The sequence below is a fragment of the Aethalodelphis obliquidens genome, unplaced genomic scaffold (genome assembly GCF_003676395.1).
Source record: "Aethalodelphis obliquidens isolate GAN/ISIS:26980383/991018 unplaced genomic scaffold, ASM367639v1 scaffold53, whole genome shotgun sequence".
Lineage (NCBI taxonomy): Eukaryota > Metazoa > Chordata > Mammalia > Artiodactyla > Delphinidae > Aethalodelphis > Aethalodelphis obliquidens.
In genome coordinates, this window is record NW_020837997.1 from 4791761 (window position 1) to 4813551 (window position 21791).

Sequence of the window (21791 nt, forward strand, 5' to 3'; positions counted from 1 at the left end):
GACTACTAAAATTAAAAAATGGAAGAGTGTATGTTACTACTGATCTTACATTAAAAGGATTACAAGAGAATATAATGAATAATTTTACACAAGTAAATTGGGTAATTTAGATGAAACGGACAAATTCCTAGAAGTACACTATACACCAAAACTGAATCATGAAGAAACAGAAAAACCGAATAGACTTACAACTAGTAAGGAGAACAAATCATTAATCAAAAATCTCCCAACATAGAAAAGACCAGGACCAGATAGTTTGACTGGTAAATTCTAGCAAACATTTAAAGAAGAATTAACACCAATACTTCTCAAATTCTTCAAAAAAAATTTAAAAGGAGAGAATACTTCCTAACTTATTCACTGAGGCCAGCATTGCCCAGATTCCAAAGTCAGATAAAGACACCACAAGAAAAGAAAACTACAGACCAATATCTCTGATGAATATTGATTCAAAAATCCTCAAAAAATTAGCAAACCAGGGACTGGTGGCACAGTGGTTAAGAATCTGCCTGCCAATGCAGGGGACATGGGTTCCATCCCTGGTCTGGGAAGATCCCACATGCTGTGGAACAACTAAGCCCGTGAGCCACAACTACTGAGCCTTCATGCCACAACTACTGAAGCCCATGCACCTAGAGCCTGTGGTCTGCAACAAGAGAAGACACCACAATGAGAAGCCCGCACACCTGAAATTAACACATTTTAAATCAACTATACTCCAATAAAAATTAATAAAGTAAAATAAAAATTTGGTAAGGCGTGTTTGTCAAGGCCCCATATGTGACTACAGCCAGGCCCAGGCATGCTCTTCAGGTGTCCCTCACCAGCCCACACTGGTGACCCCTTCTTGAGGGGAACTTGGAAACATTTTCAAGGGACGAATATGACAACTGGGGCTATGTGAGCCCACGATCAAGACAGGGATGCTCTCTCCAGACTCCAGGTCCAGCCAGGGCTGGTCACAGCCTGGGTGCGGGAACTTAGAAATGTTTTGGGGGACACCTCCAAGTACCAGGCCTGATCTGGGCTGTGGACAGGACCCAGGCATCCTTCCACAGCAGCTGGAGGGCCTCTCTGGCTGGCTCACTGGTGACTACAGAGAGACTTAGAAAATGTTTCAGGTGGTGGATTCAGCGAACAGGACCCACATGTGACTGTAGTCTCCTGGTATAGGGACCTGACCTGGGGCCTTCCTCCCCTCAGGAAACATTTTCAGGAGGTACAGGTGGTGACTGGGTCCCGCTGAGGACAGCTGACTCCAAGAGCAACCTCCTCAGGCCTCCCTTGCAGCCCCCTAAGGATTCAGCCATCTGAGGAAGACAGAAACTTTCTGGAGATTGGGATTGACATATATACACTAATATGCATAAAATAGATAACTAATGAGAACCTGCTGTGTAGCACAGGGGACTCTACTTAATGCTCTGTGGTGACCTAAATGGGAAGGAAGTCCAAAACAGAGGGGATACATGTATACATATAGCTGATTCACTTCGTTGTACAGCAGAAACTAACACAACATTGTAAAGCAACTATACCCCAATAAAAAAGAAAAAAAAAAAAGAAACTTTTTGGAAGGCCCACATGGGAATGAAGCCCCGACGGCATCTAACTGGAACCTCCTTCACCTGCCAGGGCCAGTACCACACCCTCACCCCAGGCAGAATTGGAACCGATTCCAGCAACTTCAGATGACCAAGCATCTCCTGGGGACCCTGTCCATGGTACCTACCCCTGCACCCCACTGGTTGGCCTGGGATGGTCCCTGCCACTGGAGGGGGGCTTGCAAAGGTTCGGGGACGGGGGGAGTGTCCAAGAACAGGCCCCCAGTGTAACTGCAGTTGGACATTGGGTGCCCTCTCTCGGCCTCCCTGTCCCCTCTTCAGAAGGGAAAATTTTCTGGACGCACATCATGCAACAGTACACCGCGCGATCCTGGCCCCAAGAGGGGGACCTAGAAAAATTCTCAGGAGGCACTCCAGACAAGCGGGCACGAGGTGGGAATGCAGCCGAGTCCGGGGCTCCCTACCCCGGTCACCTGCAACACCTCGTCAGTCCTCGCTGGTGGAGGGGACTTCCATGCGCCAGCCATGCAGTTCCCAGATGCCCCTCTCCTTTATACAGCAGAGACAACCTCAGAGGAGCCCGTGTTCGGAGGCAGAGGGTGTCGCATCCCAGAAGACGGCGCTGCCGGCCTTATGGAACTCGCCCTTGGGCTCGGCAGTCGGATCCCACTTCAGCGGAGCTCCGGGGACTATATTTTTTTTTTAAAAAAAAGGCCACCAGGTGGCGCCCGACAACCAGCGCGACCTGGACGGATCTGGACCCCTAGACACCACCTCTCCTGGGTCTCACTCAAACAGTGTACCTCAGCTCAGCATCCGGGGTTGGCCTGGTGGGCCCGGGACACCGTCCACGGAACTCCCTGGACGACCGGGGCTGATCTCAGCCTCCAAAGGGGGACTTAGCCATTTTTTAGGAGGCACCCCCAATGACCCGGCCCCACTTGGGACTGTGGCGGGACTGGGGACTGTGACGGGGCTGGGGGCTGTGACTCAGCCTTCTCCACGCGCCTCCAGGGCCATCTCAGTTCAGTCTCCCCGTCCCAAGAGGGCTTAAAAATATTTGGGGGGGGGCTCCCCTGGTGGCGCAGTGGTTGACAGTCCGCCTGCCGATGCAGGGGACACGGGTTCGTGCCCCGGTCCGGGAAGATCCCACATGCCACGGAGCGGCTGGGCCCGTGAGCCATGGCCGCTGAGCCTGCGCGTCCGGAGCCTGTGCTCCGCAACGGGAGGGGCCACAACAGTGAGAGGCCCGCCTACCGCAAAAAAAAAAATATATATATATATATATATTTGGGGTCAGCACATCTGGTGACCCATCCCCATGTGGGACTTCCCCCAAGCCCTGGACAACCTCGGAAGTGGTCCTTTACCCTCCTGGTCACTGCCTCTCTGCAGAGGAGTTGGAAACATTTTCCAGAAGCATATGTGATGAATAGAGCCCACCTGTGACTATGGCTAGGCCCAGAACATCCTCCCTGGGGCCTCCCTGGATGGCTAGGACCAGTTGTCTCCTCCAAAGAGAGATTTAGAAAAATGAAGCAGGGGAGAAGCGCATCCACCAACTGGACCACACAGGTGTCTGCAGGTAGAAGTGGGGAGCCCTCTAAGCCCAGACCAGTGGCCCTCATCCAGAGGGGGACTTGGAAACTCTTTTGAGAGGCACGATGCCAACACATGACCACAGTCATGTCTGGGTACCTGCCCCGCTGGCAGACTTCCTGGCTCCAACTAGTTCCCACCAACAAAGGGGGAACCTCTGAAAATGGGACCCTTAAGCAGGACCATATAGCAGGCCTCTAGCCGCCCCCCTCAGCCTCCATGGCTGGCACAGCTGGTCCAGTATTCTAAAGGGAACTTACGTTTTTAGGGATTGTCTCCAGTGACCAGGCCCTAAGTGGGTCATTGGGTGCACCTGGGACACCCTCCCTGGTTGGCCCAGGCACATCTTCAATCCAGGCCCCAGACAGGCCATGGGCATTCCCACCCAGCCTGGGTTGGCCCTAGCCTAGTGAGGAGGACGCAGAGATCTTTTCAGAAGGTGATCTTAAAAGTTGGCACCCAAGCAGGACCACTATGGGCCAGTGTACCCTGACCCAGCCTCTCTGCCAGCCTAGACCTGTGCCCCTGCTCAGGACAGAAGAATGCAATGATCAGGGCACAAGAGGATGACAGCCAGGCCACGGTCACACTCCCCAGGACACACTGGTCCATCCAGCCCTGTCTATACCACCAGAGGGGACTAGACATGTTTTCAGTCATGCCACACAAGACCACTGGCATGCTAAGGTCTCCACACAGAACTCCCTGACTATCCCGGAGCCTGTCCACACTGGATCAGGACTCAGAAATGTATTAGGGGCATGTTTCTGCCAACAGGGACCCACAATGGATAGTAAGTGGGTTGCCGTGCCCTCGGGCCTCCATGTCTGGCCCAGACCAGTCCTCCCCTCCACAAAAGGTCACATGAACTTTTCAGGAGGGGCTCTCAATGACCATGACCAAAGAGTGATAGCACCTGAGCCCGTGGCACACGCAATGGGCCAGTAGGTCCAGCCCAGGTCATTGCCTCTTTGAACGGGGATGTGGGTGTGTTTTCAGGAGGCACCACCAGGTGCCATGGGTCCGATACCAGGACCTGTGCAGAACCACAGGCTGGCTCAGGCACCCACCCTGAGTCTTTCTGGCTAGGCTGTGCCTGTGCCCACTACCAAGGACACCTTAGAGAGGTTTACAGGATGCATCGGTGATTAGGCTCCATGCACAACTGAGGGAGGACCCAGGGCAACCTCCATGGGTCTCCTGGGATAATGCCCTGGATTTGGATACATCTTCAGAAGGCACATGGATGACCGGACACGAGATGCCACTCCTGGGGCACACTGCCTGGCCCAGCCTGATCCCTGCCACCAGAGGAATATTTACAAGCAGTTTTGGTGGGCACTTCCTACGACAGGACCCGATGCAGGACAGCAGGCAGCCCTGGGGCACATGCCCCAGACTGTCCTAGTCAGCTCTGCTGCCTTCCCCTTCTGGAATAAAATTTTTAAAAGTCTGGGGATGGGAGTTCCCTGGTGGTGCAGTAGTTAGGACTTGGCACTTTCACTGCCATGGCCCCGGGTTCAGTCCCTGGTCCGGAGAACTAAGATCCTGTAACCCACACAGCATGGGTGATTGGACCCCATGCAGGATGGCAAATAGACTGGGGTGCCCTCCTTGGGCCTCTCTGGTCTATCTCTCTAGGGGGGAGACTTAGAAAACTTTTCAAGAGGCACATCTGCCACCTAGACCCCATGTGTGTTCTGCCCGGGGGTTCCAAGCCAGCCCAGGCTCATGCCTGTTCCCCCACCAAGGGGGATGTAGAAATATTTTCTGAAGGCACATCTGAGAATCAGGGGCCCGAGCATCCGAACACTGTTCTCTACATGGCCTACAGGTGGGCTCGACATGCCCTCCCAGCCTCCAGACGCCTTCAAGGGGACCACACAAGACTGTATCAACTGGAGGGCAAGTTACTTCCTTTCAACTCTAAACCTCAGGTTTCATCCCAAGGCCTCCTTTCTCTGTAACAGACTCCAGAACACACCAGAACCAGGGTATACCAGGCTCTCTACCTGTCTCCTGGGAGGCCCAAAGCTCCAGCCCACCTGTCCAAGGCCCCACTTTGGGACCTGCCTCTAAGTCTTTCTCCACCCCAAGACGTCCCAGATTCCCCACCTTCAGGGCCCCAAAGTAGAGTATGGGAGGCCCTGGGGTATGTCTGGCTTCCAGGACCCAGGACAAACCAGCACAAGCCTGCCCTTAGTGGCTTCTCAAAACAGCTGTGTCAGGGACTTCCCTGGCGGTCCAGTGGTTAGGACCCGGCGCTTTCACTACCATGGCCCCGGGTTCAATCCCTGGTCTGGGAACTAAGATCTCACAAGCCGCAGGGCACGGCAAAAAACAAAACAAAACAAAAATACAGCTGTGTCACAGCCCTAGTGGACGGAGGAGTGAAGCAGGAGTGGCGGACAGAGTGGTAGGTGAGGTGGGGTGTGAATCGTGTAGACTCTGGTGAGAGGATTCAAACCAGCAAGTGGTCTTCCTGCAAGGCCTTGGGTCAAGGGTCAGCTAAGGTTTGCTGACCTTTCTGGGTCATAAATTCCACTGCCTTCAAAAAAAAAAAAAAAAAAAACCCACGCTCAGTTACACCTTGACCTGAGTCTTTTCTTGGTAGTGGCATTTTAATGGCTTTCCTTGGTGGTAGCAGCAGCAGCAAGAGAAGGGGGAGAGTTTGCCCTGCCCCTGGAGGACCCGGCTCAGGCTCTGGGGGAATCTTGCCTCCACCAGGTCTAGCTGTCCTCTTCCCATTGGACTGAGGCCAAGAAGGTGCGGATTTCCATGGGCTGTAGCGTGATGGTGGTGGAGAGCAGCCGGGAAGGAGAAGGATGGGGTGTGGGGCCTGGGGAGGTGGAGGGGAGAAGGAGTGAGGGACGTAGACTTCCTTTGCCTTAACACCTATATGCCACCCCACACCACCCCTGTGCTCCCTATCCTGAACGCAGACATACCACCTTAAATCCGTCCCCAGGGCCTCACTCACAGACCCTTCAACTGCTTCCCAGGGCCTAGATACCACCCCCAGATCCCCAAATCCCTCCCCAGTGCCTGGTCACCATCCTCACACCCACAAGCCCCACCCCAAGGACCGTCAAGCCAACGCCTGCCTCTGGAACTAGACACCGACGGAGATTCTCAAATCTTGTTCTTGGGACTGCACTCCATTCTCAAACCCTCAAGAACTACCACTAATTTGCTGGACCCACCTCAGTCCCTTAAACCCCTAACCTAGATCTGAACACCGACCGACTCAGGCCCTCGAGCTCTATACCTGGACCTGGTCAACATTCCCACACCTCCCACCCGGCCCCCAGCTCCAGGCAGGCCCCCACCCGTGTTTGGTGTCCACTGGAGCCTGAAGGCGTGGGCCCGGAGCTGGTTGGCCGCCAGCGTGGTCTCGCGCAGGTCGGTGATGGTGAAGGCGGAGAACAGGTCCTGCGGGCAGTGGATGGGCCGGGCTGTGTTGGGACAAAGCTGGGGTTTCCCCTCCCGCCTCTCTCCTGTCTCCTTCCCACCTCTGCCCTCCTCACCGTCAAGTCCAAGGTCACCGGCGAGCTCAGGTTGCTGCCCGAGTCCTCCCCTACGGCGAACTGGTGCTCTAAGCGCAGCAGCAGCGTCTCCGGTCCCCAGCGGGCTAATGTTAGTAGATGCACGGAAGGCGGCAGCTCTCGGCGTAGCCCCGAAAACTGCGGGAGAGTGGCGCGGGGCTGAGCCACGAGGGGCGGGACTGAATGGCGGTCAGGAGGCGGAGACCCGGCGTGGAGGGACTGGCCTTGGCCGCGGTGAGGGGGCGGGGCTTACCGGTGAGTGGCGGGGCTCACCCAGGACAGAGCCAATGAGGGAACGGGGCGGTGTCAGGTTGGGGGCACAAAGGATTTGGTCTGAGACTGAGTTAGGACGGGGAGGAAGAGTGGAGAGACCCGGCTGGAGGAGGTGAATAGACGAGAGGGCCGGGCCGAGGCTGCCGGGGTGACGGGGCTGAGCTAAGGGGACTGGACTAGCATACGTCCTCCCCAGGACGGGTAGGGGCAGGCGAGGTGGGTCCCAGTTAAGCCTAGGTAAATCCGCCCTCAACCCCGCCCCTCCCCCGCAGGCTTCCTTCGTGTCCTCTTTCTGCCGGCCCCACCGCCCCTCACCTGCGTGCGAGGGGCGACCTCGAGGCGGTAGGGGGCGCCGCCACCTCGGGCCAGCACCACCTGCGGGGCCAGGACCTCCTTCTCCGCCTGTAACCGGTGCCCGGCGGCCGCGGTCCGGGCCTTGTCCAGCAGCACGAGGTGGCGCCCTCGCACCCAAAGCCCCGACCCCTCCTCCAGCAACGGCTCCCCTACGCCGCGTGCATCGTCTCTCAGCAGCCTTCTGTGCACCTGCGGGGAGAGTGGCCAGGAGAGGGTGAGGGTCCTTCTAGCCAATTTCTGGGCCAGAAATTGGGCAAAAGCAAGTGGGAATTTCAAGAAAAATTGAAGATTGGAGTGGAACGGATGAGGACGAATGTCTGGTAGGAGGTCCCCAGTAGAAGTGGGGATCCGACCTAACAAGGTACTAGGACAGCGGGAGGTAAGGATCTAATGGGGGCGTGGATAGGGCAAATCAGGGCCTGGAGGGGAGGCTTGGGTAAGGGTTGGATAAAAGCACGGAGTAAATGTCTCACATAGGAATGGAGGGCTCCGCTTAGCGGGGACCACAAACGGAGGGGTGCACCTAGCAACAGAAACTGGCTTCAAGGTCCTGCAGGGGGCCAGGGAGGGAACTGGTAGGAGGACCCTGACTTAGATGGGGCTCGGACCACTCACCATGAGCTCTAAGGAGCCGTCACTCAGGCTACTGCCCCCCTGGGAGCGGTCAGTCAACACAGTCAGCTGCATGTTCCCATCCTGGGGGGCAAGGGGTGAGTGAGGGGCTGCACTGCCGGCCAGCCCTGGCCCCCAGGCAGGCCCCACAAGGATGGTGGAGACTGCTGAGAACAGTTGGGAGATGTTAAGAATGAGAGATAACCCCTGCTCTGTAAAGGGGTGTCAGGAAGATGTGGGGAGCAGGATGGGGGATGGGTACCGTGATGTAAATGCGACTGTTAACTGGATAGTAGTTTCCCGCCACTGGCTCAGTCTGGTTCAGCTTCCAGGTGAGTCGATAATCCCGCCTGGGGTGGGGTGGGATTTGATCAGGCCCGGGGTCTGGCTCCCCTTCCCCGCTCACCCACTCCTCACTCCCCCTTCACCCTCTCCCTCCCACACTCATTAGGATCAGCAGGTGCCCCCACTGGCCCTGGGCCCCAAAAGACCACAGACCACCCCTCAGTGCCCCCAATCACCCCACCTCCTCTCCAGGATCTCCCGGCCATTGCTGTCAGTGTAGAAGAGTCCGTCTGTCTCCAGCACAGTGTCAAAGCGACTGATGACCTCCTTCCCCCAGCCATCACTATACCCAATGGGATGGCAAGGTGGTGAGCCTCACTTTAACTCCACTCTGCCCTTCACTCAGCCCCCACTCCCAGCCTCCACCACTCACCCCACAGGTATTGGCCCCACCGTCCACTCCAGCTCCAGGTGCCGCTGTCCCGGGTACAGACGAACCACCTGGGAACACCAGGCTGAGAAGTTCTGGTGCACTTCCTGCACCAAGGCTGTCTGCAAGCACATGGGGGTGAAGGGCAGGTGTAAGCGTGCAGCTGAGCAGAGGTAAGCCCTGCAAATGTCCACCCCTGCTGTGAAGCTCATAAAGGCCTACATCAGGGTCAACCCCACTGATAGCTTGGGAGCCCCACCCACCTCCCCCACCTGCCTAGGTGTGATGCCCACACTTTGTACCGCAGTCATAGCCATGTAAATTTTGAGTTTGGCATACATGCTTGCTGCCCATCATTACCCTATCTCCCCTCCTTAGAACAGGATTCTAGCTTAGCACATGGCTACTGGGAATAGATTGTACTGTTTCGTCTTCCCTGAGGTTCTGAGTAGCTGCGTGACCATGTTTGGCTCAGTTAAAGTGGTGTGAACAATGTTCCTTTCCCCTTTCCCTCTTCCACTGGCTCAAATGCAAATGTGATGGCTGGAGCTTGAGCAGCCATCTTGGGCCATGAGGTGGAAGCTGAATGCTAAGGAGGGTAGAGCAATAAGATAGAAGACTAGGGCTTCCCTGGTGGCACAGTGGTTAAGAATCTGCCTGCCAATTCAGGGGACATGGGTTCGAGCCCTGGTCCGGGAAGATCCCACATGCCACAGAGCAACTAAGCCCGTGTGCCACAACTACTGAGCCTGTGTTCTAGAGCCCGCAAGCCACAACTACTGAGCCCGAGTGCCACAACTACTGAAGCCCACGCGCCTAGAGTCCATGCTCCACAACAAGAGAAGCCGCCACAATGAGAAGCCTGCGCGCCGTAATGAAGAGTAGCCCCTGCTCTCCGCAACTAGAGAAAAAGCCCGCACGCAGCAATGAAGACCCAAAGCAGCCAAAAATTTTTAAAAATTAAAAAATAAAAAATGATAGAAGACTAGATGACTACTGAACCATCCCACCTGCCCGGACTTTCCATTAGATGGAAAGAAACTTCCATCTTGTTTTAGGCATGGTTAATTTGGGTAACTCTGTTACAGGAAGCAAAACTATATCCTCATACAGTGACCCAGGTATGCAGGTGTTCACCTCAAGGAGAATCATGTCAAATGTGAGGCTTTCCGTTACCTGCCCCATTCCCACCCTAAGAGGAAACGTCAACGAGAGGCCCCAGGAAACCCCACAAGCCTAAGCCCCTGTTCCCAGCCAGATGCACCCTCAAATATCCACCCTAAGTTAGAATCACCCAAGCCCTATCCAAGTGTGAACCTTTAAATGTCCACCCCAGATAAAATCCCCTCCTACCACAGATCCTTGATGAAATCTGCAAGCAGTTACCCCTGGCTCTCCCTATCTGTTGGCCAAATGGGAGCATCCCACCCCCAATTTCAAAAGCTAAGTATAATCTTGACATTCACAACAGATGTGAATGCCTTTCTATGTGCTTCCATGGCGTAACTGTCACACAACCAGCCATGAATATCAACCCTGTGGGAGGATCCTCAAGTATTCCCCTCGGGTCTTAGCCTTCTTATTTGTTGGAGATATAAATCCTCCCCTCACTGCACACATGGCACACCACCCTCCACACACACACCCCTCACATGCCCCATCCCCAAGTGCCCACTCATCAGTCTTAACCCCTTACCTTCACAAGGTGGGTTTGAGCCCAGTGGCTCACAAGCAGTGGTTGCTGTCGGTTGGGTCTGAAGATGTAGGCACCTGAGACCTGGGAGCTTAGATTGTTGCCTGTACTGGCGTTGTACCTGGGGCCAGGGCAGGTGAGAGTCAGGCAAGGGACCCCAGCTCTGCTCACACCTGTTCCTTTACCTGGTGGTCCTCCCTCACCAGTAGAAGGCTTGGCGAACAGGCAGCCGGAGGTTCTGGTCCAGGTTCTCCAACTCCATCAAGAGCCCTGAGTCAGGGTCAAACCTAGCCCGGATGTACTGGGGAGAAATGGGTGGACAGACATTAATGACCACCGCTTCAGCCAACGGCAGCTTCATCCTTCCTGGGGCTCAGGAGAAAACCCTGGAGTCACCCACCCTTCCCTCCTCTCTCTCTCTTACTCCTCACCTCTGACTCTTTTAGCAAATCTGAACAGCTCCACTTTCTACCTTACCCTCAATCTGACCACTTCTCACCACCTCAATGGCATTCGTGGACTGCAACCAACCCCTTCCTGATCTCCCACCTTCCATGCTCGCTCCCCAGTCTTTTCCCCCCATAACTGCCAAAAGGTGCCTGTAACACCAGAAGTGAGATCACAGCCCATCTGCTTGGGACCCAGGCTGCTTATGCAACTGACAGAGGAACCACAGTGCCAGGACCCACAAGATTTTTAGGGCCCGTGGAAAGGTATAAATCTCAATTTCTTTTAGGTTCAGAAGAAAACCTGAATGAAATAATAATGAATATATTATATTGAATTCTGCATGGTTAATATTCATGTTAATATCCATACTATCATGAAATATAATTAACATATTTTTATGGAAGGAGGGACCCACAAAGGCCAAAGTGCTAGGACCCACAAGAGTCTTAATGCAACCCTGTTTCTCCCGTGGTTCCTTCACAGTAAAAGCCAGAGTCCTCCCCTCAGCCTTCCCTTAAGGCTCACATGATCTGACCTATCACCTCCACCCCAACACCCTGTTTCAGCCACACTGAGTGTTCTTTGAACACCCATCACCCGCCTACTTGAGGGCTTTTGTGTCTGCTGCTCCCTACCTGACTGGATCCCTCTTCCCCGAAAATGGCCACACGGCTCCCTCCCCCAAGTCTCTGACATGCCTCACTTAATTTGCAAAACCCTACCTCCATCAGCTCTGACATTTCTGTCAAGTGTCACCCATGATTACATTGGGTCCTCATAACAGCCCCAGGAGAGGACACTGAGGCTCAAAGGAAGACGGTCACTCCCTTGAGGACACACAATGGGGGGCTGATGATGCTAGACCATGAACCTAAGACCCACTGGCCCAGGGTCCCTGTGGCTTACTTCCACATCTCAAATTTGTCACCCAGGAATGGAAGGGGATATGAATAGGGTCTCACCTCATTCTGGATGACCAAGACACGAGACCAGGGCTTCTGGGATCTGGGATGGTGGATGTGGGCCTGGGGGCTTTGGCCAGGCACCTGGGTTACTGAGTAGATGCTGAAGCCCAAGGCAGGCACTGAGGCTGAGAAAAGCAGCTCTTGACTGTCTGAGCTGGGAATCATCACCACCTTGGGTAAGGGAGGAAGGAAACCAAGTCAAGAAGCTGTTGAGTACACATATAAAGCCACACCACACATACAGGGAGGGGTCAAACTTGAGGAGGGGAAAGAGTTCCAGGATGGGGAGAGGAAATTTAGGAGTTGGGCAGAAGGGATGCGAGTGTCAGAAATGCTGAGTTAAAGATTGCAAAGAGGGAATTCCCTGGCAGTCTACTGGTTAGGACTCTGTGCTTCCACTGCAGAGGGCACATGGGTTCGATCTGTGATTGGGGAACGAAGATCCTGCAAGCTGCATGGCCCAAAAAAAAAATGATTGCAAAGATTCATAAGGTGGGAAAAATCCACTAGGAGGGTGGAGCTACTGTGGGAAGTGGGAGAAGTGAGGGAGTAAATTCAGGAAGAGATCCTTGACACAGGGGAGGGAGGGAAAGACAGATTCTTGGGGGAGGAAGAGGTTAGTGGGAAGAGGCCTTCCAGGATGAGGGGAATATTCATAAACAGGAAACTTTTTAACGGGGAGATATTTAAAGGGGAAGAGGGCTTCCCTGGTGGCGCAGTGGTTAAGAATCTGCCTGCCAATGCAGGGGACACGGGTTCAAGCCCTGGTCCGGGAAGATCCCACATGCTGCGGAGCAACTAAGCCTGTGCGCCACAACTACTGAGCCCGCGTGCCACAACTACTTTAGCCCACGCGCCTAGAGCCTGTGTTCCGCAACGAGAAACCACCGCAATGAGAAGCCCCCACACCACAACAAAGAATAGCCCCCGCTCTCAGCAACTAGAGAAAGCCCACGTGCAGCAACAAAGACCCAACGCAGCCAAAAATAAATAAATAAAATACATTTTTAAAAAGGGAGGGGGAAGATACTCATGAGAGGGGGTAATGTTCCCAAGGGGGTGTGATATTAAGGGGTAGAGGGGGAAGATATTCAGAAGAAGAGACAGTAATGAGCAGAAGGTATCCATGGAGGGGGAGGTATTCAAGAGAGGGAGGTGTCCATGGAAGGAGAGATCCATGGAGGGAAATAAACCTGGGGGAAGTGTCCATGGGGAGAAGGGAGAAATGCTCATGGCGGGAGGTTTCCAAGGGCTTAGGTATTCATGGGTTGTGGTATTCAGGGAAAAATATTTGTTGAGTGGCCTTACATCGCTGGGCACAACTGTGCCACTGGGGTCCCTCACGAGAAAAACGTGTTTGCTGACAGGCAGCCGCACCATCCAATCCACCTTCCGCCCCAAGGGGTTATAAATGGTCACCTGGAACTGGGGTGGATCAGAGCAGGCATGGGTCACAATACGCCTTCTGCAAACCCACTCACCATGTGCAGCAACGTCCCTGGGTGATTCAAACCCCCAAGTGGTACACTGGTCTCCGTCCTGCCGCAGCTTCACTGAGCCCCCAGTGATCTCGCCCCAGAGTGATTAGCAACTCGCTGAGGCCTCCCCGCCTCCTTTCCGCGCTGCCGTCCCACCCACCATCCACGGGACGGTCCCCCGGGCCCGCCCCTCCCCGTCCAGGCCGCCTCACGCTCTCTGAGGTCTGGGTGAGCGGACAAACGCTGATGTTGAGCTTGCGACAGAACATGAAGTCCTCCTTGGAGCCACTGAGCCGCGCCAGCGCATTGCTCAAGAGAACCTGGGGAGGCGCGTAAAGTGGAAGGTATGCTGCGGCCACCAAGCGCGTCTCCTCCTCGCCGCCCCGCCCCCAGCCTCGCCCCTGCCTTCTCCGCCCCTCCCATCCCAGGACCCGCCCCTCCTTCCACAAGCCCCGCCCCACGAGCCCTTCCAGACACCACTCCGCTGTTTTCGACCACGCCCCGTACTGGCCCCGCCCCTTCTGCTCCAGGGCCTGCCCCTTCCTGTCTCCGCCTCTCCCAGGCTCCGCCCTCGCACCTCGCAGGGCCCCCAGCCTTCTGCAAGTTGGCGAGCGTAGTCATTGGCCACGTGCTGGCGGGAGGTGCCGCTGACCGCATCGTGGTGCTGGAGGACGGCCATCGCCTCATCTGCAGGCAGACGGTGAGCCGGGTGGGGTCTCCGCAGGACTCTTGGCCCCCGACCCCAAGGAGACGTGAAAAGTCATGTGCTGGCAGGCTGGGTTCTTAGGGGCTTTAAGAAGGGACTCGAAAAAAAAAAAAAAGAAGGGACCCGAGGGGGCAGTGGAGGTCTGGAGTCCAGCTTCAGCCTCGCCCCCGTCCCCTCACCCGCTGGACACCTACTGAGGGGTGCACTGTCTCCGGAACCATAGGGTCCCACGTTGGCTGCCGGACCCGCCAGCGCCTCCAGCTGGTTGCACACCTGTAGAGCAGGGGGTATGTTGGGGCACCAGGTCTGTCAGGACCCCTGAGCCACCCCCTTGAGCCTGGCGCCCACCTACCTGCAGGAAGTTGTAGCTGAGGCGCTCATAGCGTTTGAGGGCTGGCCGGCTGGAAAAGTAACCGGTCCAGAACATGTGGGGGCCGTCGGCGTAAGGGAAGAAGTCATCCTCTTTCAGCGACCTGCAACGGCAGCAGCATTGAGGGCAGGGTCATGACCCACAGGGCATGCCACCCATCCCCAGGCTCCCCAGTCCCCCCAAATACCAGGTGAGGTTGGCCTTGTTCAGCTGCCAGAGATAACAGGCTGGAGTGGAGTAGAGAACATTGACGCGGCTCCCGTTGGCCTGTTGCTGCGGGGAGGTGTCTGTGTGAGCTCAGGAGCCCGGGCAGGGGGGGACCCACAAGTGTGCACAAACTTACACACACACGTGCACACATTCATGCATCCAGTCGGTTCAGATTCTCTTTCTTAATACACAGTTTGAGTGCAAACCAATGGCCAAGTGTGAAAATGAATGTTGGCCAAAGCTAAATATTACCAGCCTGGAAAGAATTTCAGGGATGCAACAATAAACCTGAGATTTTACTAAGCTTTAAATAATTCCAATTTTATTATTTAAAACTTTCATGGAAAAACTAAATATGACATTATAGGACAGGAATAATAACTCCTCAGCACTGTAAGGTTATTGCCAGATGACACAACTGTTATAATGAATGGAGGCTCACTTTCAACTGAGGGAGGTGGAGGAACAAGAAGGTGACCTCCGTGAGTTAAAGGATGTTTGTTCTGCTCGAGTTGTGTCCCCAGTGCCTCGTACACAGTAGGTGCTCAATAAACACTTGAATGACCTAGAGAATATTATACTTAGTGAAGTCAGAGAAAGACAGATACTATATGATATCACTTATATGTGGAATCTGAAAAATAATACAAATGAATCTATGTACAAAACAGAAACAGACTCACGGACATAGAGAACAAACTTATGGTTACCTAAGGGGAAAGGGAGGGGAGGAGAGATAAATTAGGAGTATAGGATTGACAGATATAATCTACTATACATAAAGTACATAAGCAACAAGGATTTACTGTATAACACAGGGAATTATATTCGACATCTTATAATAACCTATAATAGAAAATAACGTGAAAAATTATATATAACTGAATCACTTTGCTGTACACCTGAAACTAATACAATATTTGTAATACAATACAATATTGTAAATCAACTATAATTTAAAAAATAAAACAAACACTTGAGTGAATGAAGAGAAGTGCATAGGACTACATGCCTTTATGTGCAAACGCACATTTACACCCCTGAACACACACTCATGTACAGATTTACATACACACACACTGTGTTCACTGAGCAAACAATCACTTGATTCTGCAGCATGCTCAGGACTGTGGACACAATTTACAACCAAAGGCTAACCCTGCTCTCACGGTATTCACAGCCAAGTGCAGAGGAGAGAAACTGAACAGATAGTCAGTTGGTTACAGTCAGCCTAGATGTATCATCACAGGTATTTGTGGGGACTCCTGTGAGCACAGAGGAAAGAGCAAGAGCTCGGCTGGGGCCTGGTGAAGGCTTCCTACAGAAGCAACACCAGTTGCAACTGATGTCTTAAGCAGCAGCAAATTTTCAGCCCCAAATAATAATAATAAACAACCGTAATACTTATTATTTACCTGGCACTGGTCTACTGGTCTATGCAAATGAACTCATTAAACTTTCATCAATAGCCCTGTCAGCTGGGAACCACCATTATGCCCATTTCCTAGATAAGAAAATTGAGGCACTGACTGCTTAAGAACATTCCTCAAGGTCACAGAGCCAGTAAGTGGCAAAACCAGGATTTGAACCAAGGAACTCCATTTCCAGTAAAATGGAGTGTGTGAAGGAGCAGGCAGGAGAAAAACCAAAAGAGTGTGATCTTCTGGCAGCCCAGGAACATGGTATTTGCAGGAGGAAGTAGTCAAGGTGTTGAAGCCTCCTCAGGGACCAGGGGCTTGGGGAAGATTGGGAAATGTCTTCTGGAAGGCCCTTGATTACGTTACTGAGAGCTGTTTTTGGTGAAACAGCAATGCAGGGAGCGCGTGGAAGGTGAGGACATTAAAGACTGTGCCAGGGCTTCCCTGGTGGCACAGTGGTTAAGAATCTGCCTGCCAATTCAGGGGACACAGTTTCGATCCCTGGTCCGGGAAGATCCCACATGCCGCGGAGTAGCTAAGCCCGTGCGCCACAACTACTGAGCCTGAGCTCTAGAGCCTGCAAGCCACAACTACTGAGCCCATGTGCCACAACTACTGAAGCCTGCACACCTAGAGCCCATGCTCCACAGCAAGAGAAGCCACGACAATGAGAAGCCCGCGCACCGCAACGAGGAGTAGCCCCCACTTGCCACAACTAGAGAAAGTCCGCGCACGGCAACGAAGACGCAACATAGCCAAAAATAAATTAATAAATAAATAATTTTTTTAAAAAAATAAAAATAAAAAAGACTGTGCCAGTAGACAACTCTGGGGATGAAATGATGGGGGAGGGGAGACGAGGTTCTGTGCTGATGGGAGAGTGAATGCCTGCCCACACAGCCACAGACCATTTACAGAGGCCACATCAATACATCCACGGTAGACAGAATAATGGCCACCAAAAGATGTCCATGTCCTAATCCCCAGAACCTGTGACTATGTTAGGTTACATGGCAAAAGGGAATTAAGCCTGCAGAATTAAGGCTGTTAATCAGCTGACCTTAAACTAGAGAGATTATCCTGGATTATCTAGTGTGTCCAATGTAATCACAAGGGTCTCTAAAAGTTGAAGAGGGAGGAGAAAGAAGTGAGAGTGAGAAAAAGAGATGTAACACCAGAGGCAGGGTCAGAGAGCTGTGTTGCTGGCTTTGAAGATGGAAGAGGGGGCCATGAGCCAAGGAAAGCGGGCAGCCTCTAGAAGCTGGACAAGGCAAGGAGACTTTTCCCTAGAGCTTTCAGAAGGAACGCAGCCCTGCTGACATCTTGATTTTAGCCCAGTGAGACCCATGTCAGACTTGTGACCTACAGAACTGTAAGATAACATGATTTCTGTTGTTTTAAGCCACTAAGTTTGTGGTAATTTGTTAAAGCAGCCATAGAAAACTAAGATAGCAGCCATAGATAATGTACGTGACCCAAGGCCCAGGGATACAAGCACAGGTGCCCACGGGGTAGGCACACTCACCTGGGCGTTGACCAGTTGGATGAGCTTGTCAAGGTTCTTGAACCACATGTTGGCATTCTCATACTGGAAGTCTGAGCCCATGGTCATCACAGTGTGGTTGGTGCGGTAGTGCTGGCCCTGTAGGTGGGATGGGGGGGTGTCCTCAGGCCAGGGTGTCCTGAGCCACCCCTGTGGACAGCTGTGTCTCGATATATACGTGGTCAAGAATGTGGGCGCAAAGAGGCATGGGGGGGGCAGGGGTGGAAGTGTGTCACGTGAGAGCAGAGGGACATAACAGAAAAATAGCCACAAGCTGTTGGGTAATTCTCTTGGGCTCACCACCCAGACGTGGGTACTGAGGCACCGTGCCATGCTGTCTCATGATCATGGTGGAGGTGTGCAGTGGTGAAGGGGTCCGCATTTCTAGTCAGGAACACACACAAATCCAGGAGGAGGGCATAGTGATGGTGAAAGGAACACTACCTTCCTCCGAGGATGGTGAGGAGGTGCTAGGGATTGCCTGGGCCGGTGGAAGGGCCCCGTGCATGTACACTAGAGGCACAGGTTCTGGGTACCAGGTTACCTGGGCAGTGGCCAACTGCAGGAAGTAATGGACCAGGTCCTTGGCGTTGTACTCAGGGCTGAGTGGGTCCTCCACAAAGGGCCTGTCGGCACACAGCGTGTCCCAGCACAGACCATCCGGTGGGTTGTAAATGTTGGGGAGCACACCTGTGGGCCGCACCAGGCTCAGGGGTGGCCCCACCCCCTAGACCTGCCAGGCCCCACAGGGGACGGACTTCAGAATTTGCAGGGCCCAGTGCAAAGTGCAAATGCCGGGCCCTTGTTCCTAAATTATGAAGAATTTCAAGACAATGACAGCTGGCTATAAAACCAAGCCCAGGGCCCTTCTGAGCGTGGGGGCAGCCCTCTCCCCACTCCACCCCCTTACTGGTGAAGAGGTCCGCGGCGGGGGGCTTCAGGCTGGCGCTGGCCCGCCACACCTGCTCCATTTCCATCTTCTCCTTCCGCGCGCTCTTGTCTTGATAATCCAGGCGTCCGAAGAAGAAGCCGTCAAAACCCATCTGGAGGTGGAGCAGGATGAAGAGTGGGATGGGAGAGCAGGACAGGGCAGGATAAATAAGGGCCTAGCCCTCTCCTCACCAACCGCCACCCCTTCAGAGCACGGATAGAAAAACCAGGTCTAAAACCAGGGAGGCCCTCCAGTTCATTTTGAACTTGGGGAGGGTCGGAAGTCCTGCGGGAGCGCCGGGAGGGAGCTGGTGCAACGCTAGAACCCACCTCCACCTTCCGCAGCCTAAGCACGGGAAGGAGGCAGGGTCATGGCACAGGTAATGAAGCCGGCTGCAAAACGGCAGGCATTCGCCTGCCACCCCACTTGGGGAGGAGCCAGGATCAGAGCAGACGGGGTGGGGTCGGGGAGGGGGGGGAGGAGCCAGCTGGACGTGAGGGTGCGGTGGCGGGGGGGCGGTCAGCCTAGGCTGGGGCAGAGAAGGGTCAAGGCCAGAGCAGAAAAGGAATGGGATTCACAGGTCACCCAAGAGGCAGGGTCTCAAGGGGCCAGAGGGCCAGGGGCAGGGCCTGGTCTGAGTGAACTTTCAGGGAAGGGAGGGGCTTGAGTGACCGGGGGAGGAGTCAGAGGGAATGAAGGGGCTGGCCCAAGGGGCCAGGAAAAGACCTGCGCGAACAGCGAGGCCTGCTCCCTAGAGTGGCCGAAGGGGTCGATGTGCCAGGCCACACGGGGGCGCCCGTCGCTGCCAAACGTGTCCTCCAGGAAGCGCAGCCCGAGTGTCATCTGGTCGATGATGGCTCCATAGTGGGTGGCCGCCTCATCGTTCATCACCCAGCCACCATTGGCAAACTCTAGGCGTCCTGTGCCGGGAGGGGCAAAGTCCAAGTCAGCTGTCAGGGCCAGGAGTGGGGCCGGGGTTGGTGATGCCGGGGACGAGAAGACCTGCCTGCATGCCCAGGCCTGAGAGGCGAAGAGGGGTCACTCCCAGGCCAGTGTAGAGAGATACTGAACAGAAGCCCTCCTGGCATGGCAGGCTTTCCAGAGGATTCACTGGAGGTGGGGCCTTAGAGGACGCACAGGAGTTCTCCAAATACAGAGAAATTCCAGGCAGGTGCAGCCACATACAGGCAGCACTTGGTATGATAAAAATCTCAGAAGCCAGAGTAGTGGAAACAGAAGCTGGTCTGGGTTTCCTCTTTTCACTTCCTTAGGGCAGCCTCACCCTGTCGCACCAGGTCCCGCACGATTTCCTGCGTTGCATTTGTCTGCTGTCGCCACCAACGGGAGAAGAAAGCGATTTCCACATAGATGAAGCGGCGGGTGGGCTCCGCCAGCAGGGAAGAGATGACCGAGTCTAGGATGTACTGCACACCCGCGTGCTGGACATCATTCTTGACTATGGGAATAGGGGTCAGGCAGTCAGGGACCAGCAAGCCAAGGGGCATAATCCTAGACACAGAAGCCCAAGCTGGGTATTGCCCCCACCCTAATGTCCAGGGCTGAAAAAGAATTCGAGGGGCTCCGAGGGGCCGTGGGAGTCCTAGGGGTCAGTCCCCACCCTCTACTCACTGCCGTAGAAGTACTGGTCCACCGTCTTGAGCCAGCCCACGTCATCATGTGTGTGGGCCACCAGGTGCACATTCAGCATGTCCGGCTCCACCTTGGGGCATGTCTGCACAGGGACCCCAAACACAAACACACATACCCTGTCAGTAACCCCAAGGTAAGAGGCAGGCTGCAGTGGGGCGTTGGGGAGGACATAAGGTGAGCCTCGATTTAGAGGCAAGTGGCTCAGGTGGGGCCAGCCCCTCCCAGGGAGGACACACATAGTTGTGTCACAGATGCAACTCCCACCTGACACAACTTCTCAGAGCACCTCTTATTCACACCCTGTGGAAATAATAGTAGTAGCTAATGCTTATTAAGCATTTGCAAATACCAAGCAGTCAGCCTGCGGGGTGGGGGCGACATTATCTCCAGTTTTCAGATGAGGACACTGAGGATCAGAGAGGTGAAGTGACTTGGCCAAGATCACGCAGCCAGGAAGTGGAGGAGCCAAGCTAGAACTTCTGGCAGCTGACTCCCAGCTCTCCACCAGTCCTCGCCACACATACAGCTGCTCGCCCGCTCACATCCAGCCACACAGGTAAATGCGTGCAAAGTCCAGAAGCAAGGGAAGCAGCCACAGACAGCCCCATTCTCAGACACGCACAGCCAGACTTCTCAATGACACAAAGCAAAGCATGCACTCAGACCACACTGTCATATTAGCAACCATTCACTAGGCGCCCACAAAACAGACCCACCCACACCTCCGGACCCTACTGGAGGCTTCACTCTGGCTCTTGTACATTTCCGCTCGCTGGCCGCGCTCACCTGGTATCCCGCGGCCCAAGCGCTGGGCGTCGTCAGCAACAACAAAAAGAGAAAGGAGAGAGGCGGGAGCGGTGGCCACAGCGACCAGGAGCTCGTCCGGGACCCCGCAGCGCCCCGGCCGCCGCCAGCGCGGACCCCCGAAGACCGCGCGTCAGCGGCCATGGCTCTAATGCCGCCGCCGCCGCCGCAAGCGCCGCCGCCTCCGCCTCCGCCTCCGCCTCCCGGGGGTTCCCGGGCCTGCCGGGGGCAGGGTAAACGCCCCGCCTCCAGAACCCGGCTTGGCCAATGGGCACCGGAGGGGCGGGGCTAGGGAGTGGCCCGGCGCGTCACGAGACCAAGGCGGTAGTTTTGGGTACCGCTGGGGACAATGCGGGCGCTAGGAGCGCAAGGAGGCGCTGGGCGCGTCCCACTCTCGGGGTGCTGGTTCGGCCAGACGAGCCTTTAGCCTCTCGTGGCCTCTGTGTGGCCTCCATGTGGACTTCGAGTGCCCTTTTGTTCCCCCTGGGCGCAGAGGTCTCAGATTTTCCTACGGATGCTGTGTTTGCCTTGGAGGTAGAGTATATGCCTAGGATCCTAGGGTATTCCGTTGACTTTCTGGGCTAGGGTCCGCGAGGGACCTAGGATGGCTAGGAACAGAGGTTAATGGGAGCTCTGTTCTGTCCTATGCATGGAGATGTAAAGTAACCGCCGTTACGGTGCTGGGGAGGGGAGGCATCCAGCCTTGTTCGAGAGATACCGGTGTCCTCTGATGAGGAGTGAGAACATGGCAGGTGGGGGAGAACTCAGTCTTTCATGCCTTCCCCCAGTCCTTGCCAGTCCATCCGATTTGCTGACAGTACCCCCATTCCTCTGATAAGAAATCCAAAGCACAGATTCCTTAGATCAGCAGGGCTGTCTGCTGAGTTGCCAGAGGGCAGGGATCACTGTT

At 54.6% G+C, this 21791-nt stretch overlaps 1 protein-coding gene across 1 annotated transcript; it reads right to left on the bottom strand.

Moving 5' to 3' along the window:
- Positions 1 to 5771: 5771 nt before the first annotated feature.
- On the bottom strand, positions 5772 to 21064 carry MAN2B1 (mannosidase alpha class 2B member 1). The gene is made up of 24 exons (XM_027084862.1): positions 20864 to 21064; positions 20057 to 20159; positions 19710 to 19883; positions 19154 to 19347; positions 18407 to 18539; positions 18041 to 18186; positions 17479 to 17595; positions 14513 to 14598; positions 14308 to 14428; positions 14150 to 14228; positions 13827 to 13936; positions 13462 to 13569; positions 13080 to 13196; positions 11769 to 11942; positions 10560 to 10657; positions 10360 to 10477; positions 8667 to 8785; positions 8475 to 8576; positions 8211 to 8298; positions 7952 to 8032; positions 7298 to 7525; positions 6692 to 6847; positions 6494 to 6596; positions 5772 to 6003 (listed from the first exon to the last, which is right to left on the bottom strand). Exons 1-24 carry the CDS (start codon positions 21023 to 21025, stop codon positions 5894 to 5896), a joined length of 3027 nt encoding a protein of 1008 aa, XP_026940663.1. The 5' UTR covers positions 21026 to 21064; the 3' UTR covers positions 5772 to 5893.
- Between the last annotated feature and the right edge of the window lie 727 nt (positions 21065 to 21791).